At 19.5% G+C, this 22,522-nt stretch overlaps 6 protein-coding genes across 16 annotated transcripts in view; 3 read left to right on the top strand and 3 right to left on the bottom strand.

The window, feature by feature from the left end:
* Positions 1 to 335: 335 nt before the first annotated feature.
* Positions 336 to 1,762, bottom strand: LOC133667510 (cyclin-dependent kinases regulatory subunit-like). Of its 3 annotated transcripts, XM_062086696.1 has the most exons (4): positions 1,626 to 1,762; positions 1,449 to 1,528; positions 928 to 1,055; positions 336 to 588 (listed from the first exon to the last, which is right to left on the bottom strand). In XM_062086696.1, the coding sequence occupies exons 2-4, from the start codon at positions 1,505 to 1,507 to the stop codon at positions 488 to 490; spliced, it is 288 nt and encodes a 95-aa protein (XP_061942680.1). In that variant the 5' UTR covers positions 1,508 to 1,528; positions 1,626 to 1,762; the 3' UTR covers positions 336 to 487. The 3 variants fall into 3 exon arrangements, with proteins under 3 accessions (XP_061942680.1, XP_061942678.1, XP_061942679.1); XM_062086694.1 differs by lacking the exon at positions 1,449 to 1,528 and having other exon boundaries at positions 1,626 to 1,739; XM_062086695.1 differs by lacking the exon at positions 1,626 to 1,762 and having other exon boundaries at positions 1,449 to 1,619.
* A 105-nt stretch (positions 1,763 to 1,867) lies between these two features.
* Positions 1,868 to 3,618, top strand: LOC108000278 (uncharacterized protein MAL13P1.336-like). The gene is made up of 2 exons (XM_017060519.3): positions 1,868 to 2,009; positions 2,210 to 3,618. The coding sequence occupies exons 1-2, from the start codon at positions 1,905 to 1,907 to the stop codon at positions 3,458 to 3,460; spliced, it is 1,356 nt and encodes a 451-aa protein (XP_016916008.1). The 5' UTR covers positions 1,868 to 1,904; the 3' UTR covers positions 3,461 to 3,618.
* A 572-nt stretch (positions 3,619 to 4,190) lies between these two features.
* Positions 4,191 to 7,372, bottom strand: LOC108000267 (PSME3-interacting protein). Its single transcript, XM_017060498.3, has 6 exons — positions 6,702 to 7,372; positions 6,267 to 6,369; positions 5,885 to 5,983; positions 5,592 to 5,811; positions 5,319 to 5,386; positions 4,191 to 5,135 (listed from the first exon to the last, which is right to left on the bottom strand). The coding sequence occupies exons 2-6, from the start codon at positions 6,361 to 6,363 to the stop codon at positions 4,825 to 4,827; spliced, it is 795 nt and encodes a 264-aa protein (XP_016915987.1). The 5' UTR covers positions 6,364 to 6,369; positions 6,702 to 7,372; the 3' UTR covers positions 4,191 to 4,824.
* A 373-nt stretch (positions 7,373 to 7,745) lies between these two features.
* LOC108000259 (small ribosomal subunit protein eS7) lies at positions 7,746 to 9,437 on the bottom strand. Of its 3 annotated transcripts, none has more exons than XM_062086692.1 (5): positions 9,262 to 9,437; positions 8,730 to 8,900; positions 8,293 to 8,474; positions 8,076 to 8,226; positions 7,746 to 7,854 (listed from the first exon to the last, which is right to left on the bottom strand). In XM_062086692.1, exons 1-5 carry the CDS (start codon positions 9,322 to 9,324, stop codon positions 7,777 to 7,779), a joined length of 645 nt encoding a protein of 214 aa, XP_061942676.1. In that variant the 5' UTR covers positions 9,325 to 9,437; the 3' UTR covers positions 7,746 to 7,776. The 3 variants fall into 3 exon arrangements, with proteins under 3 accessions (XP_061942676.1, XP_061942677.1, XP_016915977.1); XM_062086693.1 differs by having other exon boundaries at positions 9,246 to 9,320; XM_017060488.3 differs by lacking the exon at positions 9,262 to 9,437 and adding an exon at positions 9,119 to 9,248.
* A 395-nt stretch (positions 9,438 to 9,832) lies between these two features.
* On the top strand, positions 9,833 to 10,508 carry LOC133667506 (uncharacterized). Its single transcript, XM_062086691.1, has one exon. The coding sequence runs from the start codon at positions 9,991 to 9,993 to the stop codon at positions 10,330 to 10,332; it is 342 nt and encodes a 113-aa protein (XP_061942675.1). The 5' UTR covers positions 9,833 to 9,990; the 3' UTR covers positions 10,333 to 10,508.
* A 603-nt stretch (positions 10,509 to 11,111) lies between these two features.
* Positions 11,112 to 22,522, top strand: part of LOC108000374 (uncharacterized) — a 43,082-nt gene continuing 31,671 nt past the window's right edge. For 2 of the 7 annotated variants that reach the window (XM_028667998.2, XM_062086687.1), the window contains exons 1-3: positions 11,113 to 11,341; positions 11,918 to 11,975; positions 15,165 to 15,287. In XM_028667998.2, the coding sequence (XP_028523799.1) occupies positions 15,195 to 15,287 (93 nt within the window). In that variant the 5' untranslated portion in view covers positions 11,113 to 11,341; positions 11,918 to 11,975; positions 15,165 to 15,194. Of the gene's footprint in view, positions 11,342 to 11,917; positions 11,976 to 15,164; positions 15,288 to 22,522 lie in introns of all 7 variants that reach the window. The other 5 variants (XM_028667996.2, XM_062086689.1, XM_062086688.1 and 2 more) reach the window with 4 other exon arrangements.

Raw genomic sequence — 22,522 nt, 5'->3', positions numbered from 1 at the left:
ACTAATACATAAATCTATAATTATATATAAATATGTAAATATTTATTATATAAATTATTTATCTTAATATAATAAAAAATATATTGAAAATATATTTTAATAATATATATAAATATTAATACATTTTACAAACAAAATTTATTTTATATATTTAATATTATAAGTATAAATTAATTTTGATTGTGAAATATTATAAATATTATATACATAATATTGTTTTAATATTTGCTTTATGTTTTAAAAATGGTAATCTTATATTTATAATATTATATTTATAAATTTATTACAGTCTCTCTCTCTCTCTCTTTTACTTTTAAAATATTTTACAATTTACATAAATTTCCATCAGGATATTTTTATTAATCTTAACAAAATCATGATCATAAATAAGCAAATCATTTTTGCCATTTACATTATAATTATGCTAATCAATTTATTAATCTTTAAATCTAACATTAAATAATATTAAAACTTCCTAAAAATTTGTTTAAACACAATATACATTTTGATATTCTCTTTGAAAAGCAGTGCTTCTTGTATTTGTTAAAATATCAGTTCTTGGTCTACGGAAGAGTAGTACATGTGGTTCTGAAAAATTATATGAATTTGCAAGAATTAATATGTGAATTATTTATTTTATTGTAATTATATTCAATGTAAATACTCAATTTTATAAATAAATATTTTTATTTCAATTTAAAATATGTTATTATTATATATAAAATTTAATATTATTTTATATAAAATATAAAATATAAATTTATCTGAATTGCTTAAAGAAACAAATGAAATTGCATGAAAAATATAATATATTTATAAAGATTTTTTGACAAAATCAGATTTATTTCTAACGCGAATTTTAATAAATTATATAAACAAATTTTTTAAATATTTTATTTTATAAATTTATTTAATTATAATTTATACCTGGTACATGCATCATATAATGTACCCAACCTGGACTTTGTTGAACTCCTAAATTTCTCCATTCTGTTTCTGACATAAGATGAGTTTTTGGAACATGTCTTGCTAAATCAGCTGGTAGAATAACATGTCTGTAAACAAATAACTGCTTATTATAAACTTATATTTATTGTAGCTATATAAATTTTTTATTTTAATTATGAATATTAAATAATTTATCTTTTTATTATAAACATTTTTTATAAAATATTTATGAATTATTGTATATATTCAAATAATAAAAAAATAATAATAATAATAAAAATATATAAAATAATATTTTTAATACATTGAAATATATAATGAAATGTATATATATATATATACATATATATATACATATATATAAGAATAAGAATTTATATATACATATAGATTCTTTAATTTTCGATAAAAGTATATACATTAGAGATATTCTTTATGCATTTTAATTGATATTTTATATTGAATATTTTAAAACGAACAAATTAAATTTTTCTACGAACCTATATTCATATTTATCGTCGTTGTATTTTTCAGAATATTGTATTTGATCAGCTGGCATATTATATTTGAATGATTATATCTGAATAAAAATTATAAATTTATAAAAAATATAAGTTTTTTTTTATAAGATTTGTTTTCATAAAAATTGTACATGTACATATAAAAATAAATTTCACCTTATTATATATGATTTTAAATAAATTTTAACACTAGACAAGTTTAGTATTGGTACTAATTTTTTTTCAAAAGCCATAACAGGTTGCACAGGTATATGCATGCTTTAGAAACTAATGCGCCCTCTCTTATAATTCCATTTAATTTATATTAAATTTAGAAAAAAAACATTTAAAATTCAGGAAATATAATTTAAAAAATAAATCTATTAAAATTCTAAAATATTTTGAAATATTTTAAATTTAATAAATCGATAAGATTCTAATTTCCGCTAATAAAAAATGCAAGATTTATGTCCACTTTGTTTAAAAAGTGGCATTAAAAAGAAAATAAAATTATTACAAATTAATTTACAAGAAGCTGTATGGATGTGTGAAGAAGAAAAGGTGAATTTATTATTCTAATTTACAAAAATATGAATATAATTTTACTTATTTTTTTACTTATTATTGATAATATTTCAATATTTAATAACATAACCTTATATATATATCAATAAAAAAGAATTTGAAAAAAGAAATATGTAAAATATATAATTTTGTTATTCTTATTTTATATTACATAATTAATTTATTTTATATTTTAGTGTATATGGCCTCTTGGATATGAAGATTTTGTATTTTGTCCAAGAGCAGTGGGAAAAATCTGGTCTTGTTATTGGGATGATTATAAACCAACAATAACAAAATTAAAAGAAAATATAACATCAACAAAATTATCATTATGTAATACACTTGTATCACCAAAAAAACATACGCCAAAAGAAATGATTGATGATTTAAATATATATTACATAGAAAATATTAATATTACAAATAATGATTCAAATATAATAAATTCAAAAACTATTCTTGATCAATCTACTTCTGTTTTTGAAGAACCAAGTATGATAGGGAATATTGATATTAAAGAACAATACAATGACAATAATATTATTTTAAATAAAGAAATTAATAATATAAATATACATAATAAAAATTTTCAATTAATTGACAATAATATAGAAAATATAAAAATTAAAAATGAATGGATAAATACATTGAATAAAAATATTAAAGAAAATATTAGTTCAATAGAAAATATTAAAAATGCAAATAGAAGAACTCCAAAAATAACAAATGTTGAAAAAACAAATATTGATATTTCTAGTATTAATGTAGGAAATCAAATTTCTGTCTATCAGGATTCAAATAAAAAAATTTTAAATATTGAATCTAAAGATATTACAGAAGCTAAATTAATATCAAAAATTGAAGCATTACCAAATTTAGAATCAAATAAAAATAGTGAAAGTGTATTAAAATCTAATTTAAATGTCACTAAAATGGAAATAGATGGCTTACCACCTATAACATTATCTTTTGAAATTCCAGTATGTACTACAACTACTGAAACAGTCAAAAATATAATGCAACAAACTGATTATAAAAATAATAATACAAAATCAAATTCTTCAGAAATAAAAAATACATTTGTAAAAAGAAATATAACTAGTGGTAAACAATATGAAAAATTCAGTTTCAGTGCTATTAAGAAAAATAAAGAATCAAGTAGTTCTAATATTATTAATAATATTAACAATAATTCTTTAAATATGAAAACAAACCCAACAGTTAAAACAGAAAATTATTTAACAGAAACAGACATAAATGCTGCTTCTATATCAAATCAATTTAATAATTCTATAACTTCATTCAATCAAGAAAGTATAACATCTGATATTTTAGCTACAAATACCAGTATAAATATAGATACTGTTTTAGAAGATTATTTAACTAATGATTATAATGTTTCTGAAGATATAAATGATGAATGGATAAATTCTTTGTTGAGCTAACATTTATAATATATATACTTATTATAAAAATTCAAATTTATGATTACATATATAAAGTACATAATATAATTATTTTATATGAAATATATTTCATAAATATTTCATATTTCATATTTAAATTAATTGTATTTAGAATCACAAATAAAATTTTAAAAGAATTTCTGTATTTTTATTTATATAAAAATATTTTCATATGTTTAATTATGTAATATTTAATTATTATTAAAATTTGATTTTTGATATTATGATTGTTTTATTATAAAACACATAATTTAATTATATGTTACGAATTTATAATTTCACATTAATAATGTGATAAATATGACATATTTAAAAGATATAATGCAGCTTTATCAATTATATATATATATATATATATATATATATATATATATATATATATATATATATAATATATTTAAATATATATAATATTATAAATATTATAATAGTCTATATATTATAATAGTATATAGTTGTGATTAATTATATATACATTTTAGAAATATCTGATATCATTTAATTTAAATAATTTGCAAATTTAGTATAAAAATAATTTTATTTCTATACAATCCTAAAATAAAGAAAAATATCTACAATTTTTACTTGTATAGTCCATTTAAAAAATTATATATAATTGTTTTGTTGTAGAATTATTCATAATGTGTTATGTTTTCACATTTTTTTTAAAAAAGGAAAAAAAAGGAAAATAAAATATGAACTTTTCATGTATTTTGATATAAATAACATATACTCAATTTATAATTGTTTTATGTGTATCACGTATATTACAATATAATACAATTTATGCATAAATTGTTACGACAATATATTTAGTGGAAATTGTCTTTTAAATATAATCAGTATTATTAAGATGATTATTTTGATATATTATAATTGTACATAATAAACAAAAATGGTTTTATGTATTTTATAATCCAATTATATCTAATGAATATAACATTTAAATATATAAATATTTTTAAAATTGTTAAAGTAATCATTACATGTGCATTTAATACTTTTTTGAAGAATATATACATATTTCCTTATTTATGAACCGACAATGAATTTATTTCTGTAGCTATTTTTGTGATATTCTTAAAAGCAAACATTTAAACTTTAAACAGAATTTTATGATACTTAAAATGTACGTCCTAAAAAAGCAAATCTATTATACAATATAATATATTTTTTAAAAAACTCCAATATTCTTTTGCAATATGAAATAAGAGCAAAGTGAAAGTGAAAGTAAAATATGCAGAAAATTATTGCAAAAAATATATTTATATTGTACAATTACAATAAATTGCAAAACAAAATAGTTATTTACCTATCAATAAAAAGACGCTTATATTTTGCATTCAGCTCTTTTCTTTATCTTTTAAAATCTTTATTTTTCGACCTAATAAATCATATTTAGAATGATTTGGTTCTGGATCCTGATCTGTATCTGAACTACATTCACTGTCACTAGAATCTTCGTAGGAACCAAGACCAGGTAAAATTCCAATACATTTCATACCTCCTGTTTCATTTGTTATATTTTTGTCTTCTGAAGTATCTTTGAATGCAGATTCACATTCAGTAATTATCTGTTCATTTATTTCACAGTCTTCTTTTTTTATATCTTTATTTTCTTCAGATAATTTTCTTTTAACACCCCGAGGAACATCTATATAAATAGAATATTAAGCTAACATTGAGATTTGAAAAATTAAATTATTAAATTATTGTAATCTTTTATATATACTGAAAATATAGTTTTATTTTTTTTATAATAATAAATATTATTTTTTTATCCAATAGCTAATTTTAATATATTAAAAAATTTAATATATTAAAAATTTCTATTTACCTTGTTTTTGTTGTTTTTCAGGACGTTTAACTACTACTCCAGCTAATAATTTTAATTGGGAAGTACGACTATAAAAAAACAAAATTTTTTAATATTATAAAATATTATTTTTACATTATTCATAATAATAGAAATAATAAAAAATTCGAAATTAAATATTAATTATTATTTATTATATAAAATATATTATGTAATTTATTTTACAATATCTAAAATATAATGAAGAAATTAATTACTGAATTAATAAATACATTAAATAAATTAATATATTACCTTCCAGAAGAAATATTTTTATTCATAATTTGAGGATTTTTTAATTCTTGTTTTAATTTTTCATTTAAAGATTTTTCTTGTAATGAAGCAACAGCAGCTTTGAAATCTCGCATTTCTTTTTCTTCTTCAAGATTTTTTTTACGTTCTTCTTCTAATTTTGTTCTATCTACCAAATCTAAAAATTCTACTTCATCATCATCTAAACCTTTTATCATATTTTCTGAAATAAAAAAATAATTTTATAACATAAAAGAAATTTTTAAATATTATGTTCTCTATAACTTTTAACTCACTTAATTTATGTGCTTCTTCATATTCTGCATCTCTTTTGTTTTTTTGTTCTTGTAATCGTTCATATAATGATCTTGGATCATATGGTTCCTCTGGAGCTTCTATAAAAATTAAAAAAACATAGATGATGGTAATACAATAACTTATAATTTAAAATATATATATAATTCTAAAAAAATTATTTTAATTTATTAAATAATAAATTTTAATTTGATTAAATTATATTTTAAATTATCTATTAATGAAACAAACTATGATAAAAACTATGTATATATAACAATATATAACAATTAATTTTAAAGTATGTTATATAGTTTTTCATTAAATAAATATATTTTCAAATTAAATTGTTAAAATATAATATAAAATGTAGATAAAAATAACCTAATGGTTGATCTGCAGTTCGTACACGTTCCCATTCTTCTTGCCTTATTCTACGTTGTTCTGCAATCTCAGCTTCTGATATAAATCCTGAACTCATTTTGAACTAAAAAAAAATTAAAAAAGAAAATTCAAATTTTTTATAAAAGTGCTTACAAATAATTTCAATTATTTATTTATCATAATTAAAAATTGATTAAATAATATATAGAAAAATAATAAATTCATTGATATTAACAATTATCTTGCAAATTCAGCAGATTCAAATCACATAAGAAAATATTTATAATAAAAAATATTTAAATATAAATTCTATATAAATTATAATTATTTTTAAAAGAATAAAATATGCAATAATATTATAATATTTATGGATATTATAATAATATGGATAGATGGATAATATATATTTCTATTGAAATATTTATATTAACTTACCACTTTTATTTATAATAAATTCTGATAAATTATATGAATACTTAATAGCGCAAAAGATATTTATTTTTAGTATTTGTGAAGTTTTTAATTTTACAAACATTCAACATTTATACATTTAATTTTTCACTTCTTAGTACAATTTAAAAATTAAAATTGTTTAAAAATTTTATCAGTTTTTAAAATAGTTATATCCAGTACATTAAATTGAGTTTTAAAACATTAAATTGGATAATTTAACGTATTAATATTTGTCTAGGAATATTTGACATTCTAAATTTTAAATACGAAGCTTCCTTTTTTTTAAATTTGTTAAGTAATAATTTTTTATAAAATATTTTTTATTTTGGTAAAATATTCTCAATATAATTTAAATTTAATTATGCTAGTAAATCAGTATTCTTAGATAAATATTTAGTGCTTTCCGAAGGATGCAGAGGTTAAGTCTTAGATTTTGACTTGAATGATTATAATTATGGATGATTATATATATTGAATATTTTATTGTAAATAGATCATTTGTTCTACACAATCAAAATTAGATTAAATAATTTTTTTTATTATTCTATATCAATCTAAATCACAAAAATGATATTTGATACCACGAAAATTAACTGCTTATACTTGATTACTTAGAACTTTATACGCATGCGTGAAATACTAGATAAGTATAATATACAATATATGCACATTTACATATAATAAGACATATAATATAACTATATATAAAATTCTCTGTCCAATAATTTTTAAATTTCAGTACTTATTTTTTATATTCTGACTTTACTTCAACTTGAAATTCGAAAAAAATAAATATATATAAAAAATAAATTATGTAATAATTGTATATAAATGTATATAAATAATACAAAGTATTGAACTTTTTTAATATATACTTAATTATAATTAAAATATTATAATAAATTATAATTATAAAAAAATTTACAATAGCAAAATTATCTTAAATAATTCAAATTTTATTCGTAAATTAATCAATTATTATAAATTTCACCAATACAGGATGAAAAAATAACAATCTTTGAAAAATTATTTCAAATATTTTTATTTTTTAAACAAATTATACATATGTTTCTGGAAATTCAAATGTTACATCTCGACCCGTTAATTTCTTATACACAGCTGCAAAAGTGTCAACCTAATAAATAAAATAAATACTTGCATTACTTTATATAATTCTATAATACTTTATATAATTGTCAATAAAAAGTAAATAAATAATATAAAAAAATTTGATTTGTGTTTATCAATCTATTATACGACTATTGCATATTATAAAATAATAAAATAAAATAAAATAAAATAAAATAAAAAAATAAAATAAATTTATAAAATAAATCATATTAAAAATTTATTTACCTTATGTTCTATGTTTGTTTGTTCATTTTTATCTAAATGAACTTTAATAAGCTGTGTACCATCAAGTTTAATTCTTATGCGTTTTCCAACAATTTCTACAGGATATACTAAATCTTCCAATAATGCATCATATACTGCTGTTAAGGTACGACTAAAAAATAAAAATATTTATTATATTTATTATCAATTTACACAATAATATAAATAATAATGATACCTTCTTGGCCTTTTTTGTTTGTTTTTAGTACGCGTTTTCCTTGTTGGTTTAGGCAAAATTTTACGTTCTCCAACAAACATAACATGTTTTCCAGAAAATTTTTTTTCTAATTCACGTACAAGTCTAGTTTGAATTTTTTGAAATGCCTTTAACTTTGGCATGGGTACATATATAATAATGCACTAGAATAGATATCAAATTATTTTATTTATATTAATATATATTTATTTTAAAATTTCAAATATAAAAAGATAAAAATTATTCACATTAAAATTATATTTAGAAAATATTACTCTAAAGTTAAAATATTTTATCATTTACAATGATAAAATTAAATCCATATTTTAAGTTAATATTTAATAAAAATTAATATGTTATATATATAGTGATATATATAGTGATTAAAAATTCATGATATAAAATAAGATATCTTTTACCTTTTTATTATTAGTTTCTATTTCACGTGCTTTAGTAATATAAAGTTCCCGTAATTGCGATTTTAAATCGCTATTCATTTCCAATTCTAGCAAAGCTTGAGAAATGCTGGCTTCGAACGCATCAGGTTCGGCTCCACCACTTTTTATGATTTTAGCATTTGCTGGAAACATCTTTAAAAATATTTAAAGGTTAACATCTATTCTTGTTTATAAATAAATATATTTATAAGTTCTTAGATAATTTATATATTCAATAGAAATTTTAATTAGAAGATAAGTTTCATTTAAAATTGATTATTTAAGTAAAAACTTTAGAATCTTAAATAAAATACAATATATTCTGTCAAATATTGTTAAAATATGTGTCAAATAAAATCCACTTTTATCACATTTTATATATATAATCCAAAAAAAATATTAATTCATCTAATAAATTGCAATGTTATAAATAACATGTAAAATATCATTTAATATTTTCTAATTCATTTTAACTTTGTTTTTAGTTAAAAACTAAACTGTTATTCGCGTGTACCTTGACGATATCCGTACCGCATGAAAAAGATCCAATATGTCCATAAAGAGAAGTACCAATCATTCTACATATTTACAAAATATCTCTATATTTCTCTATTTTTAGTTAATTTAATAAATTCTTGATTAAATATATAAATTAATTTAATAATTTAAATTGATTAATTTTTAAGTAATATTATATTTTAATTTAATCATAATATTTTTATTTTATATATATATATATATATATTGTAAAGATTTATTTTTCATAAAAAATATTTGTATTTTATGAAATAAAGTTATTTCAAAAAATAAATATGCATTTTTGATATAATTATTTAATATATATATTTTATATTTAAAAAGATTAAATTAATTTTTTAAATAAAATTTCTTAATAAATTATAGTTTTATATTATAGTTATATATATATATATTTTTATATTATATTTTAATTTATATATAATTTATTTTTATATATATAATTTATAAATTTTTTTTCTCAAATAATATTTAAAAATTTATTTTTATTTTATATTTGTCAATTTTTTTAATGAATTTTATTTTACAATTTTTCTTGTGTTTGTAAACATGTATATTAGTGTGTATCTTACTTCAAAGTAATGCAATATTAATTACATATATGTATGAAATATATAGTTTCTGTATGTGATCTCTATTTATTAAGGTTAAAAGAAACAAGTTTAAAAATATAAATATTTATAAAATATATATTATAATTAGAAATATGGTAGATATAGAACATTCAGGAAGAGAAGAACATAGACAATCCTTCACTATTTTTGGAGAACCAGTAATCAAAACAAAATGTCAAAGAAATGCTTTCATAACTGCTATTACTGGTGGCATAATTTGTGGATTAATATCATTTTTAATAACAAGTAATTCAAAAAAATCTACACGAATAGGAGTGGCTTCTTACGGTGCAATAGGAATTAGCTGTGCAATATATTGTGCAGTTGATGAAATTAATACAAGAAATGAATTAAAAAAACTCAGGCACCTTATGTATGAAACATCTAAATCGGATAATACTAGCAATAAAAATAAAAAATTAGTTGATGTATGAAATATATCTGAAAGTGTTTGAAATTTTTATAAAATCTGTAAATAATAGTTATAATGTAGTTATGATAATAAAATGATATAATATAATGTTTTTTTATCAAAAATATAAATATAATAACAAATATCAAATATTTAAAATGAATTATAAGTAAATAATAATAAAATATATATAATTTACATTTTTGTTTTATTCGTATTAATATTAATATAATTATTTTTTATATACTTGGATATTTATATTACTTAGATATTTTGACAATAAAATTAAATTTAAATAATAAGTTATTTATATTATATTTAAGTAACAAAATATTTTATTATTTTTACATATATTTCTCATAAAATATAATTTTTATCATTAATTAATTATCATTAATTTTATCATTAATCAATTAATTAAATATATTAATGTTGATTTTTTAGAAAATATAAAAATATATAAATTTCAATGAAATAAAGCTAAATAATAAAATTTTTATTTTTTATCTTTTATGTTTTCATTTATTTATATTTTTATTTGTTTAATTAAAATATAAGAACAAATATTATCTATTTAAAAATATGAAATAATTATTAAATAATTTTATATAATAATTAATACATATTTTGAAATATATACATTAAAAATATATAATTTTTTTACATTGGGTTTTAACAATTTAATTAAATTTGTTAAAAAATTTGTTCTTTAAAATTGATGTTTCATTAACGTACAATAGAGGGTGCTGAAAGAAACATAATATTAAGCAAGATTCTGTCTGCTACATGCTCATTGGTGTTTGGCGCTTGGTGGGGCGTGTATGACATCACGACGCATGTTTCATACTATCGAATATGCTGAGTGACAGGTGGTGTAGTAGTTCTGTTACATACTGTGTATCGAGGATACAAGTCGTATCCTCGCGTCACGCGATCGGCACGTTGTCATTCGTAGGTGTCAGTGTTAAGTTTTGTGATGCATACCACGATTTCACGCAATCTACTTGAGAGATTCTACTCTACAAGAAGAGGTGATTTTATTATTTCAAGTCATATATAAAATTTGGTCTTTTAAAATATCACGTTATCTTTATACCATGATCAACGAAATTTTATGGAGATACAAGGAAATCTCCATTATGTGTTCTCCACTCTAAGTTTTAAATATACGTCAATGGAAAATCCTTTCATAAAAAAATACTTATTCAATAATATTTATATACGAATATAAAATAGTGATTTTCAAGTCGATTTTTTTTATCTATTTTCTATATTTTTTATTTAAATTTGATTAATTAATATAATTATAAAGTTTTAATATAATGATTTAATTATGAATTGATGTTATATTTTGTGAAAAAAATTTGATCTTGATATTTACATATGCATATAGACTAAGCTAACTGGAATTGCTTAGGATATTTAAACGACCTTTTATGTGTAAATAATGCAGTTCTAATCTTCCATATGCATTTTTTATAAATCTTATATAACATTATGAATTGTTACAATATCAAGCAGTATAGAAATTCGGTTCGATTTTGGACAAGGTTTGATGACATCTATAATAAACTTTTGGTATGAAAAAGACAATTTATTTTTTCCAGTGTTTTTGAGACAACTATACAACAGGCCAGGCATAGGGCCACACGGAATTTTATTTCTGTGAGTAAATTCGAGTATAACATGATTTCCAAATATAATTTTTGGTAAAAAGGTATTTATGAAAGGTTAAGGTGCATGTGTAATACATCTAGGGGTTTTTCTTTTATCTTTTCCTTCTGCTTTAGTTGACTAATAAAATTCTTATTTTTACTTTTCTTTGTCTTTCTTTTTTCTTTTTATTGATCTATCTCTGAATTAATGAATTATTTTTAATCAGATGTAATAAAAAATGTGTTGTCATATAAATTTCATATAAATTTTTGAAGTGAATTTAAATTTGGATTAAATTAATTTTCATGTTAAATGGAATGAATCACATTCATAATAAGAATATATATCGAATAAATTTTATTGAAATGAAAAAAATTAAAACATTGTAAAAAATTGAAATTTGATGAATAACTTGAAATTTAAATATGTATATTCGTATATGTATTATATTCGTTTTAAATGTTATCTAACATTAGATAATATGTATATTTAAAGAATTTTATTTATTATTAAATTTAATAACAAAATATGTAAAATAATTAATGTAAAAGCTGTTTTCGTATATTATTGACTCTTCAATATTTCGGTCAGTATCGATTTTAACATGTGAAACTGGGTAGAGTCTTTTATTTGAAATATCTCAATGCTGATTCTGCAGTTTCATTCTTCTAAAATGTTAGAAATAATAGAATAAGAAGAATATGATTTTTTTTTTCTAAACTTAAATTTATATTATTAATCTTTATATTATCAATATATGTATATATATGTAATATATATAATATATTCTATTTTTATTCATATAATTTTTTTGAAAATATTTATATTTATATATATATATATATATATATATATATATATATTATTCGTAGTTAAAAATTTTTAATATAATTTTAATTAACTGCTATTCAAAGATCTTTCATATTTTTACGAGGTTAAAAAATTGAGTTAATATGAACTAATTTTTGAAATGATTAAAAGTTAAAAAATGTTCCCATATCTTTCTATATAAAAAATTGATATTTCCCAAACAAATAGAGTTTAGTTCCGAATGAATTGGGCCAGTGCCATTTATCGCCCTACATCTTGGAATCACGATACGCCGTCACCTTTCACCATTGATTTGATTTATTTAAGGTTAAATTCTTTGCTAAGTTTCTTAGCTATATATCATTTGCAAATATTTTTATGAATATTTTTATGAATTTGCGAATATATTATGATAATATAATTCTCGTTAATCTAACTTGCATATTAAGAAATTTATCGGAAAAAAGATATTAGATAATGATTATAAGATAGATAGAAATTTGTTTTTCTATAAATAAATCATATATTTAACTTATATTTTAGTAAAACATTTATTTATGGAAGTAAGAAAAATTTCAATTTTTTCATAAATATTATTTTTCAAAGAGATTATCATCTATGCATTAAAGAAAAAATATATATATAATTTTTTTGTTTTTGAAATTATTTGTAGGTTATTTATAGATTTTTTTTATAAATTATATTCGCTAACTTATAAAATAATTTATATTTTAACTTTAAAAATTTTGTTTGTATTGATGATATTTTTTATAATATTACATTCACTTCTCATATAAATAAACACATGGATATACAATATCATCATTTGAGAGCTTCCGGTTGCACCAATGAAAGTATTCAATTGGCCAATGGTATCTGTCGTGAATCATTGCATTGAAAATATATAAAAGGAAAGCGTGACATATTTAAACAAATATTATGGAAAAAGATAGAAAAAATTTTTATATAAATATTGTTTTTATTCAAAATATTAAATTTAAATTTAAATAGTAAATTTAAAGTTAATAATAATAAAGTTTATTTGCAATTAAAATTATAAATTTACATATTAATTCTTCATTCTTTTCTAAAAATTAATTTTTTATAATATAGTAACATAGTAACTCTTTCATCTCATGTATATAATTTGTTATAACTAGTATCTTCAATCTAATTGATGAGAAGAGATAATTGAGTTTATGTTATTTTTGAATTGCGTGCTTTTTAATAACAAATAAATGAAATAATTAATTATAATTACAGACTATATTTATTGCAAAAGAAAATTAATATTAATATAATTTTATTTAATATTCATAATAAATTTCATTGATCTTTATTGATTGATCTTGGTTGGAAATATAATATTAAATAATAGATAAAAAATGAAAATAATAATAAATTTTAATTATTTGCTATTATCTCTTATAATATAAATTAATAAAAGTTTTGATTTATTTCGAAATGCGATTTTCATCAATATATAATTCACTTTACTATTGATTATTAGAAATGATTTTCATGATTATTGGAATATATTTTCACTATATATATATATATATGGAGATAGTAAATTGCATTAAATCGTTTTATTGCATTGAAATTGAATTTGAATTATTTTTAACTATTTTTTAAAGTGTCATTTATAAATGACATATATATTTTTATAAAATAGGAAGTATTGAAAATATTCTCTTGATTCTTTTTTATTTTCTTTTTTATATATTATAAAATTTTATTTATTCGTTAAAATTAAAAATTGTAAAATAATGATAATATGTAGAGAGAGAAAAGAAAAAATATTCACACTTACTTAATTTATTAGGTATTTACTTGTTTCTTTATTCTAATATTTATCATGTATCTCATATATTCTCATACATGTATTTTTTATATTTTTATGTGCATATATATTTATATAATTATATAATTTATACATTTTATTCAAATTTATTTGCGAGAAAATATTACTTTTTCCAGAATGTATTCTTAAATCTCGTTTTGTAACATCAATTCAGTAAAGGATATATTAGTAATAAATAAAAATAAATAAAAGAACATATAAAATAATTGAAAATAAAATTCTACAATTTATTTTTATCAAATTAATGTAAAAATTAATATGTATTTATTCATTATACTTAAAATTTAACGCATTCGATATTGATATTAAATTGTAATATTAAAAAAATTAAAAATTACAATTCAAAAATTACTCTTTTATTACATATTAAGAATTTAGTTTAAATATAAAAAAATCGATTGATTTTAAATTAAAATAAAAAATGAGTTAAGGAATCGAATTATTTTAAAATATCTGTTTCGAATGTGTTAATGTTTACAATCATTTTAGATAACATGATTTAATGATTGTTTGGTTGTATACAGATTGTGCTGGGACAAGGTTGGGAAATCTATATGGGGCAATGCGTGTCTCGTAAGGCGGGCGCCGTCATCGCAACCGGTCATCGCGACTCGCTCACCTATCGTATCATGGATAAACCTGCTAAGGTAAATAATTTAATAATATAATAATTATAAGGATTAAATATTTTTTTAAATTGACAATATTATATGATAACAAAATAATTCGAAAGTAATTAATTAATTATGATTAAGAATAATAATTTGTAATTCGTATTATATGTAACTTGAATATTAATAATTATGAATATTAAAAAAGGAAAGAGATTAAATTTATTTTTAGTAGGACAAATTACAATTTTTTTTACCTTCCGCTGTTGTATACGTTATTAAATTTTTTTTAGATTTTAAAATTCACATACAATAGGCAATGCATAATAAAACCGATAGGAAGTAAGAATATATAATATATTTCATACTATATTGTATTCATTATTTATTAGAGTTGAATGAGAAAATCTTTAGAAAGTATTCCATTGATATTAATTATATGATTCAGTAAAGATATAAAGTAAAATTCACATCATTGTATTTTACTTATAAAAGAATTATTTATATACTTCATATAACGTTAAATGACCTTTTTAAATGAACTTATAATGTTTTTTACTTTATAAAAAATTTTTATGTTCATTATATATTGTATATTTGTATATATTTACATATGATCATATGTTATATATTTATACAATATACTAAACTTATACTATAAATTCACGTACTAACTTGAAATAGAATGTCCATATCGTATAAGCATCCAAAATAAACAGAAAGGTGTCACATTTTGTAAGACATTTCTGTTATATATTCTTTAAACAGTCAATCTTGTTATTCATTCAAAATGATCTGTTTATAAAGGTTATCAAATTCATTAAGAAATAAAAAAGATGAATTATAAAATGTAGATATGTAAATTTTAATAAAACAGTGTGTTTTAAAATTATCAAGAAAGTATAAAAATTATGCACATAATTTCAATTATAGATATTATACTGATATACTATAAATAAAGCAACAATGCATATCATATAAATTGTTCTAATTTTTTCATTTTAAAATTGATAATATATAATAAAAATTATATTTTTAATTATATAGAAAAGACCACATTTATTTTATTTTTTAAAATTTCTTTCTGGAAAATAGAAATAGAATAAAAAGATAATTGAGAATTCATATTAAGTTTCAAGTGCTAAATTATTTATACCATAACTATTATCTACTCAAATCACGTCAACGTTTAATAAGATATCGAATATCTTAAGAACCGCAATGTTCTCGTGTTATATAAGCCATTATATATATATTCATCAGTCAGTGGATAAATATTGATTCAACATTTATACATTTATTTATAATGTTAATACTTTTCATGATTTTTCCAATCTTGAAATTTATTTTTATAAAAAATTTTATTTTAACATTATAATTTTTCTTTTTATTCTTTTTTCTAATAATTCAATTGATTTTAATCATTGAAAAATTTTCAAAATTTAGAAAGTCTTAACTGTTCGAATCGAGTATATATTGAAAGATGGTAAATAAGTATTCTAACTGCATACCCACCTACTTATTTTTCAGCACATTTCATATAGTAATTCTAAGTATTAACGTAGTTATCTTATAGTGAATGAAATTTTTGTGAATTAATGATAATTTTTTGAAAATAATAAAATTATTAAAATTAAAAAAACAAAATGAAATAGAAAATATATTTTTATATTAGAATAATTTTAAAGAAAACTTTTATTTATTATTTATTTTTTACTATTTATTTTATTTTACCATTTTATTTGATCTAATAGAAATTTCATTCATTTTTTATAATAACAGAATAATAAATTAAACAAAGTAGATAGAAAAATAAAATTTTTGCGAATGTTCTTATGTTTCTTACGCCATTGCTTAGATAAAATGTACATCACAAACTTTCTTATTCTTCTCTATCCTTTCACTCCACTATTTGTATCATTTCAATACATGTCTAATTTTTCGCATTACTTCCTGCATTGAAGTCACTTGAAAATTCTTTTTATGCATTTATCAACTTGTTTTGAAATTTTAAATTGACTATAAGAAATCACACATGAGAGATTTTTTTCTAATGAAAAATTTTATACGATTTATTTTACGATAATTTTATATAATTTTATTATATTGAAATCGAATCGAATTGAATTATAAATTGGTCTTAATCAATGAATAAATTTATTTTCAATTAATTAATTCAATTGCCATATAATTGCAGTCATTTATCATCAGACAAGTATGATGATATTATTTTTCTATAATATTTTATTCTAATTCTATCATCTAGTTAATTAAAAAATTTTCCATTAATTATTGAATGCATGCTTTGAAATATTAACTTATAAAAGTATGTAATTGCGTGAATTATTCTTCTAACTAGAGTTAGTTACAACACTATACTATAAGTGAATGTGCGAATAATGTTTTGAATCTGATATAGTACTTTGACTATCGCACTGCAATATTATACTATCTTATAACTGTAGCGAAAAAGCCAGCTGATTCTCTGAGATACGAGTTGAAGGTCATGCTTAGAAAGTTCAATGTCCTCGGTATCGTTTCCATTAGTATTTGAATCTATGTCTTTTTCATATTTTATTGTATTCAAGTTGGTAGTATGTATTTCAATAGCACGAGATTTCTGCGATAGTTCTAACTTCAGATAAAGATGACGTTAAGTCAGTATTTCCTAACCTATTTTGAATTATGTTTTGTCAATTTTTTCTCAATTTTATAGTATAATAATTAATATAATAATTAACCATTTTTTTAATTATATTGGTGATACATGACGACATAACATTATTTTATAATTATTCCTCAAAATATTCAAATTGACTTCCTTTAGAAACATGTAAGTTGTGAAAATAAATTTTTTTTATATATTTTGCATCTGTAACATTGAAATTATGTTATATAATTATATATATTATACACATTATATACATATATATATATATAATATGTTTAATGTACAACAAATATATTCTGCTTTTAATTCAATAGATATATATATATATATATATATATGAATTTAAATGAAATATGCAATAAGAATATAAAAGATAAAAGGTTTAAAAAAATGAAAAATTCTTTTTGCGGTAACTCTACCGTTATTTTACGCTTACTAACGTTACATCCATTCATGTTTTAAGAAACTACTTTCAATAATTAATATGTATTGTTTTCACGCATGTTTTCATACTTTTAATTCTTATATAATTAATTAAAAAAACATTTATAAAGATACGCTATATATCAATCTATGCATCTGTTATCTTATATCTTTTAATTTTTACGTAAATTATGCAAATGAATTAAATTATTATTCTTTATCATAATAATTACAATTTAATACAATCTTGAAAAGAAATCAAAATACAACAAATAGATATATAATATTATATTATAAAAATTTATTTTTATAACGATAAACAATGTAAAAAGAAATATTAAATTTTTCATTATTTAATTATGTAATACTAATAACCTGTCGTTTGCCGGACATGTACAATTACGTTGCTCGATTGCCTGTAGAATGGCGGACACGTAAGATTACGGATTTTGCATATTTTAGCGAAGGTCTGCGTATTATGCTTTTTCTCTATTTTAAATCTTTTAAAAAATATTTTCTTCTTGTAAGATATTGAAAATTTCAAATTATATATACAGAAGTTTGGAAAATTTTATATTTTCCAAATATTATTAAAAAAAAATTACGAAAGTTATTTTGAATGTTAATTAATATATGATATATATTTTTTTATCTTAGACATGAGCAATAGTTGCTCTTTATGGCACAAGTCTTACATGATTGACAATATACATTAATTATGTATAAAAGAATGTTGTATATCTATGTTTTTTTTTGTTCACTACTTTGCTTGACTGGTCGTGATATGTGAAAGTAATTAATTGTTAAGTTCATCACCAATGCTAATTCACTCGAGCGTAGTTCTTGCTCTTTCCTTTCATTATATCCGTTTTCCATTGTTCTCCGTTATGCCAGTTGGTTTCATGGCGAGCATCCGCTAACCGGAAACAATGTTAAAGAAGAAAAAAAAAAAAAAAAGAACGAGAAACTAGGAGGATCAACCTACGCTCGAGATACGGAAAAGAAGAAGTTTCTCCATTTTTTGTCGAGTTTCTTTACTATTTTTTTTTTCGTTAATAGGATTTTTATCTTTTTCGTTTCCTTATAAAGAAAGTTTCATGCATATTTTGTTAGAAAGAATTCATACATAAATTTCAAAAGAGAAATAACTTGAGCGTAATTATCTGATTATAAGTGATTGAGATGAATGTTTACAATCGAATAAGTGTACATAAAAATCTCGATACGATATTATTATTATTTCAATAGAATACTCATTTTATTTGAAAATATGCTGATATATAAAAATATATAAATTAATTTTTTATACATTTTAAACAATTTAAACGGTTTATGCTAAAAATAATAAATTATTCTCTGTTGAATTGATAATATAAAAAATAACAATATAATTATTCATTTCAATGTTTCCATTATTAATAAAAAAACTTATTTTAATAAATATTATTTTAAATAATATTTGTTTTTAGATTATCATATGTTTTAATAATTTAAAAAATTTTTAAATCTTTAATAATACAATTTACCTTCTGTTGATTATTTAAATAATTCCTCAATGTTACGCCAGATGGCAGAATACTACAGAAAAATGTGTATTGCTACTTTTAACATTTATTTACACATATATATTCATATATATATATATATATATAGAATTGGTATTGAATTGATATTGAATTTTTTCAATTTTTTAGTTAAATATTTATTGACATCATTCTGATGTGCATATAAATAATATTATTGTAATTATATTTACTAATTATAATTCAATTATTTAAGAACAATTATTTATTTTATATCTTATTTTCATAATAAAATATTTTAATTTTATTTAGATTTTTTTTCTTAACAATTCAAATAATGAAAATGAAAAATATTGAATGTAATCAATTATTGAATTGAATCAATTATATGTTTTTAATTATATTATATCATTTTCTTTAATTAAATTAAAAAATTGAAATGTCATAAATTAATTTGTGAAGTTAACTTATAAATAAACAAAAACATTATATAGATTACATAATTATTTGTTATTTAAGTATTTAAAAAAAATATTTAAAAAAATATCAGATAATTTTTGACATATTTTAATAATGAGGTTATGACGTTATGAAGTAAAGCCTGTTGACCTATGTTAAAACATGCTGACAAAGTCAAGTGAGATACAATGACTAAGAATATTGAAAAATAGAAGGAGAGGAAAATCTCGTGTTAAAGTGTGATGATTCATCATTTTTACAATAATGTTGAGAAGAAGAATTTGATCGACGTTGTGCTAATTGTTAGTGCTATCCGTTAATTTTTTTTATGTTGTAAATTCAACAAGAAAGTTCGTTTTTCAATAGGCATTTCATGCACAGTTTGCTTAATCTCAGTGAATACGTATTCTTTTTACTTTTGAAAGTGAAAGATTAAATGAGATGTTTTATTAGATAATATTTTAAAGATAATGTTTTTATTTTAAAATATACTTAAAATATACTTTTTCAAAATCATTAACAAAAATATTTTAAATACAATTCATAGATTTTAAATAAAATTCATAATATAGTCGTTAGAGGTTATGTCTATAATGATTCTGAAATTATTTTGTAAAACTCTTGATAAATTAACAATATAAGAATAAAAAAAGATCTTTTTGTACAAAGTGATAATACAAATAAAAAAAATTTTTCTACATAGTTTATTTTTGTTATTATTATTATTTTCGACTGAATTAAAAAAAATATTCATATTTCATTCTAAATTAATACAATTATTACTTTAATTTATTTATCTTTTTGCATTGACAATTAATATAATTATGTAAATCTTTTTTTTTAATTAGTAACAATTAAGAATTTTCTACGTAATTATTACTAATATTTTTATATTCACTAAAATAAATATGATACACATTCTATTATATAATCTATAAAATATAAAATAGTATATTTACTTAAGTAAATATAAAATAGCATATTACTACGAGAAAAATGCAGTTCTTTCACCGTGCGTTTTTGACCGAGGGTTGAATCTCCTGCATGGAATTGCAATATTAATGAGGAGAAAGGGTGGACGAGAGAAGAGTATTCAAGTAGTGCTGCATACTAGTTCTCTCAGGAGAATTATAAAGCATAAGACTTAGAATGTCTAGTTACAAGGCTGAAGAACATGAGAAAGCTTATCTTGCAGTCTGAAAGGGATATTGTGTGAAGTTCCGTGGCACATGCTCTTTACATTCTCTTCTCGGATTCGAGTTGGTGATAACACGGATACTTGGTTTCATAGTTTCGTATCCGTGCTATCTAGCATGTATTTCTAGTATATATTCAAACCAAATTCTATCAATATTCAAAACTAATAATATACGACATATTTTTTAAAAATAATGGATAAAAAATTAAAAAATTTTTTACTATTTTTTTTTTAATTTTAGGATTGCGTAGCAAACTTTTTTTGAATTTTAAATAACGTGATCATGAATCACAATCGTTGTGAAACACTCTCGATCAATGCAATTAATTGCTTGAATTCATCGTGTGCGTATATATGTGAATTAATTTTTCTACCCTTTTCCCAGAAGAGATATCACCCTAGGAATCAGCCAATTGTGTATTTTTACGTGTAAAACAAAGTAACGATCGAAATATCGATGTGGATATTGCAATATTTATTTCTTATTTATATATACAGCAATGTATATAATGAAATCAATGGAAAAATGAATATTGTAAAAAAAAAAAAAAATAAAAAAAAAATTGAAAGTTATACGTAAAATGTGAAAATAAAAGCAAAAGATAAGATAAAATAAATGCATCATAATAGCAAGATTGTTAGATAATTTCTAACAATTTCTTATAGATATTAAATGAAACTGATAATAAAAGTTGAAATTAAATATTGCATGAAGCTGTATTCGAAATATGAGATACAAATAGAAATTATTAACAATTCATAATAAAAAGAAAAAAATTATATATATTGATGCTTATTTTAAAGGAAAATATGAAGTATTCTAAATAATTTTTCAATGTTATAATTATATATTTAAAGTTATTAAAATAATTTTTAAAAATTTTTTGTATGAAATTCAAAATCTAGTAACCAACGAGTATAGTGTATTCAATGGATAGTTAGAAATCCAATGGATAGTTAGGAATCCAATTTAATCTCTAGAAACATAATATCCCGG

This window comes from Apis cerana, linkage group LG16 (genome assembly GCF_029169275.1).
Source record: "Apis cerana isolate GH-2021 linkage group LG16, AcerK_1.0, whole genome shotgun sequence".
Classification (NCBI taxonomy): domain Eukaryota; kingdom Metazoa; phylum Arthropoda; class Insecta; order Hymenoptera; family Apidae; genus Apis; species Apis cerana.
Note: the sequence above shows the minus strand (reverse complement) of the source record. Positions and strands in the feature narration are given on the sequence as shown.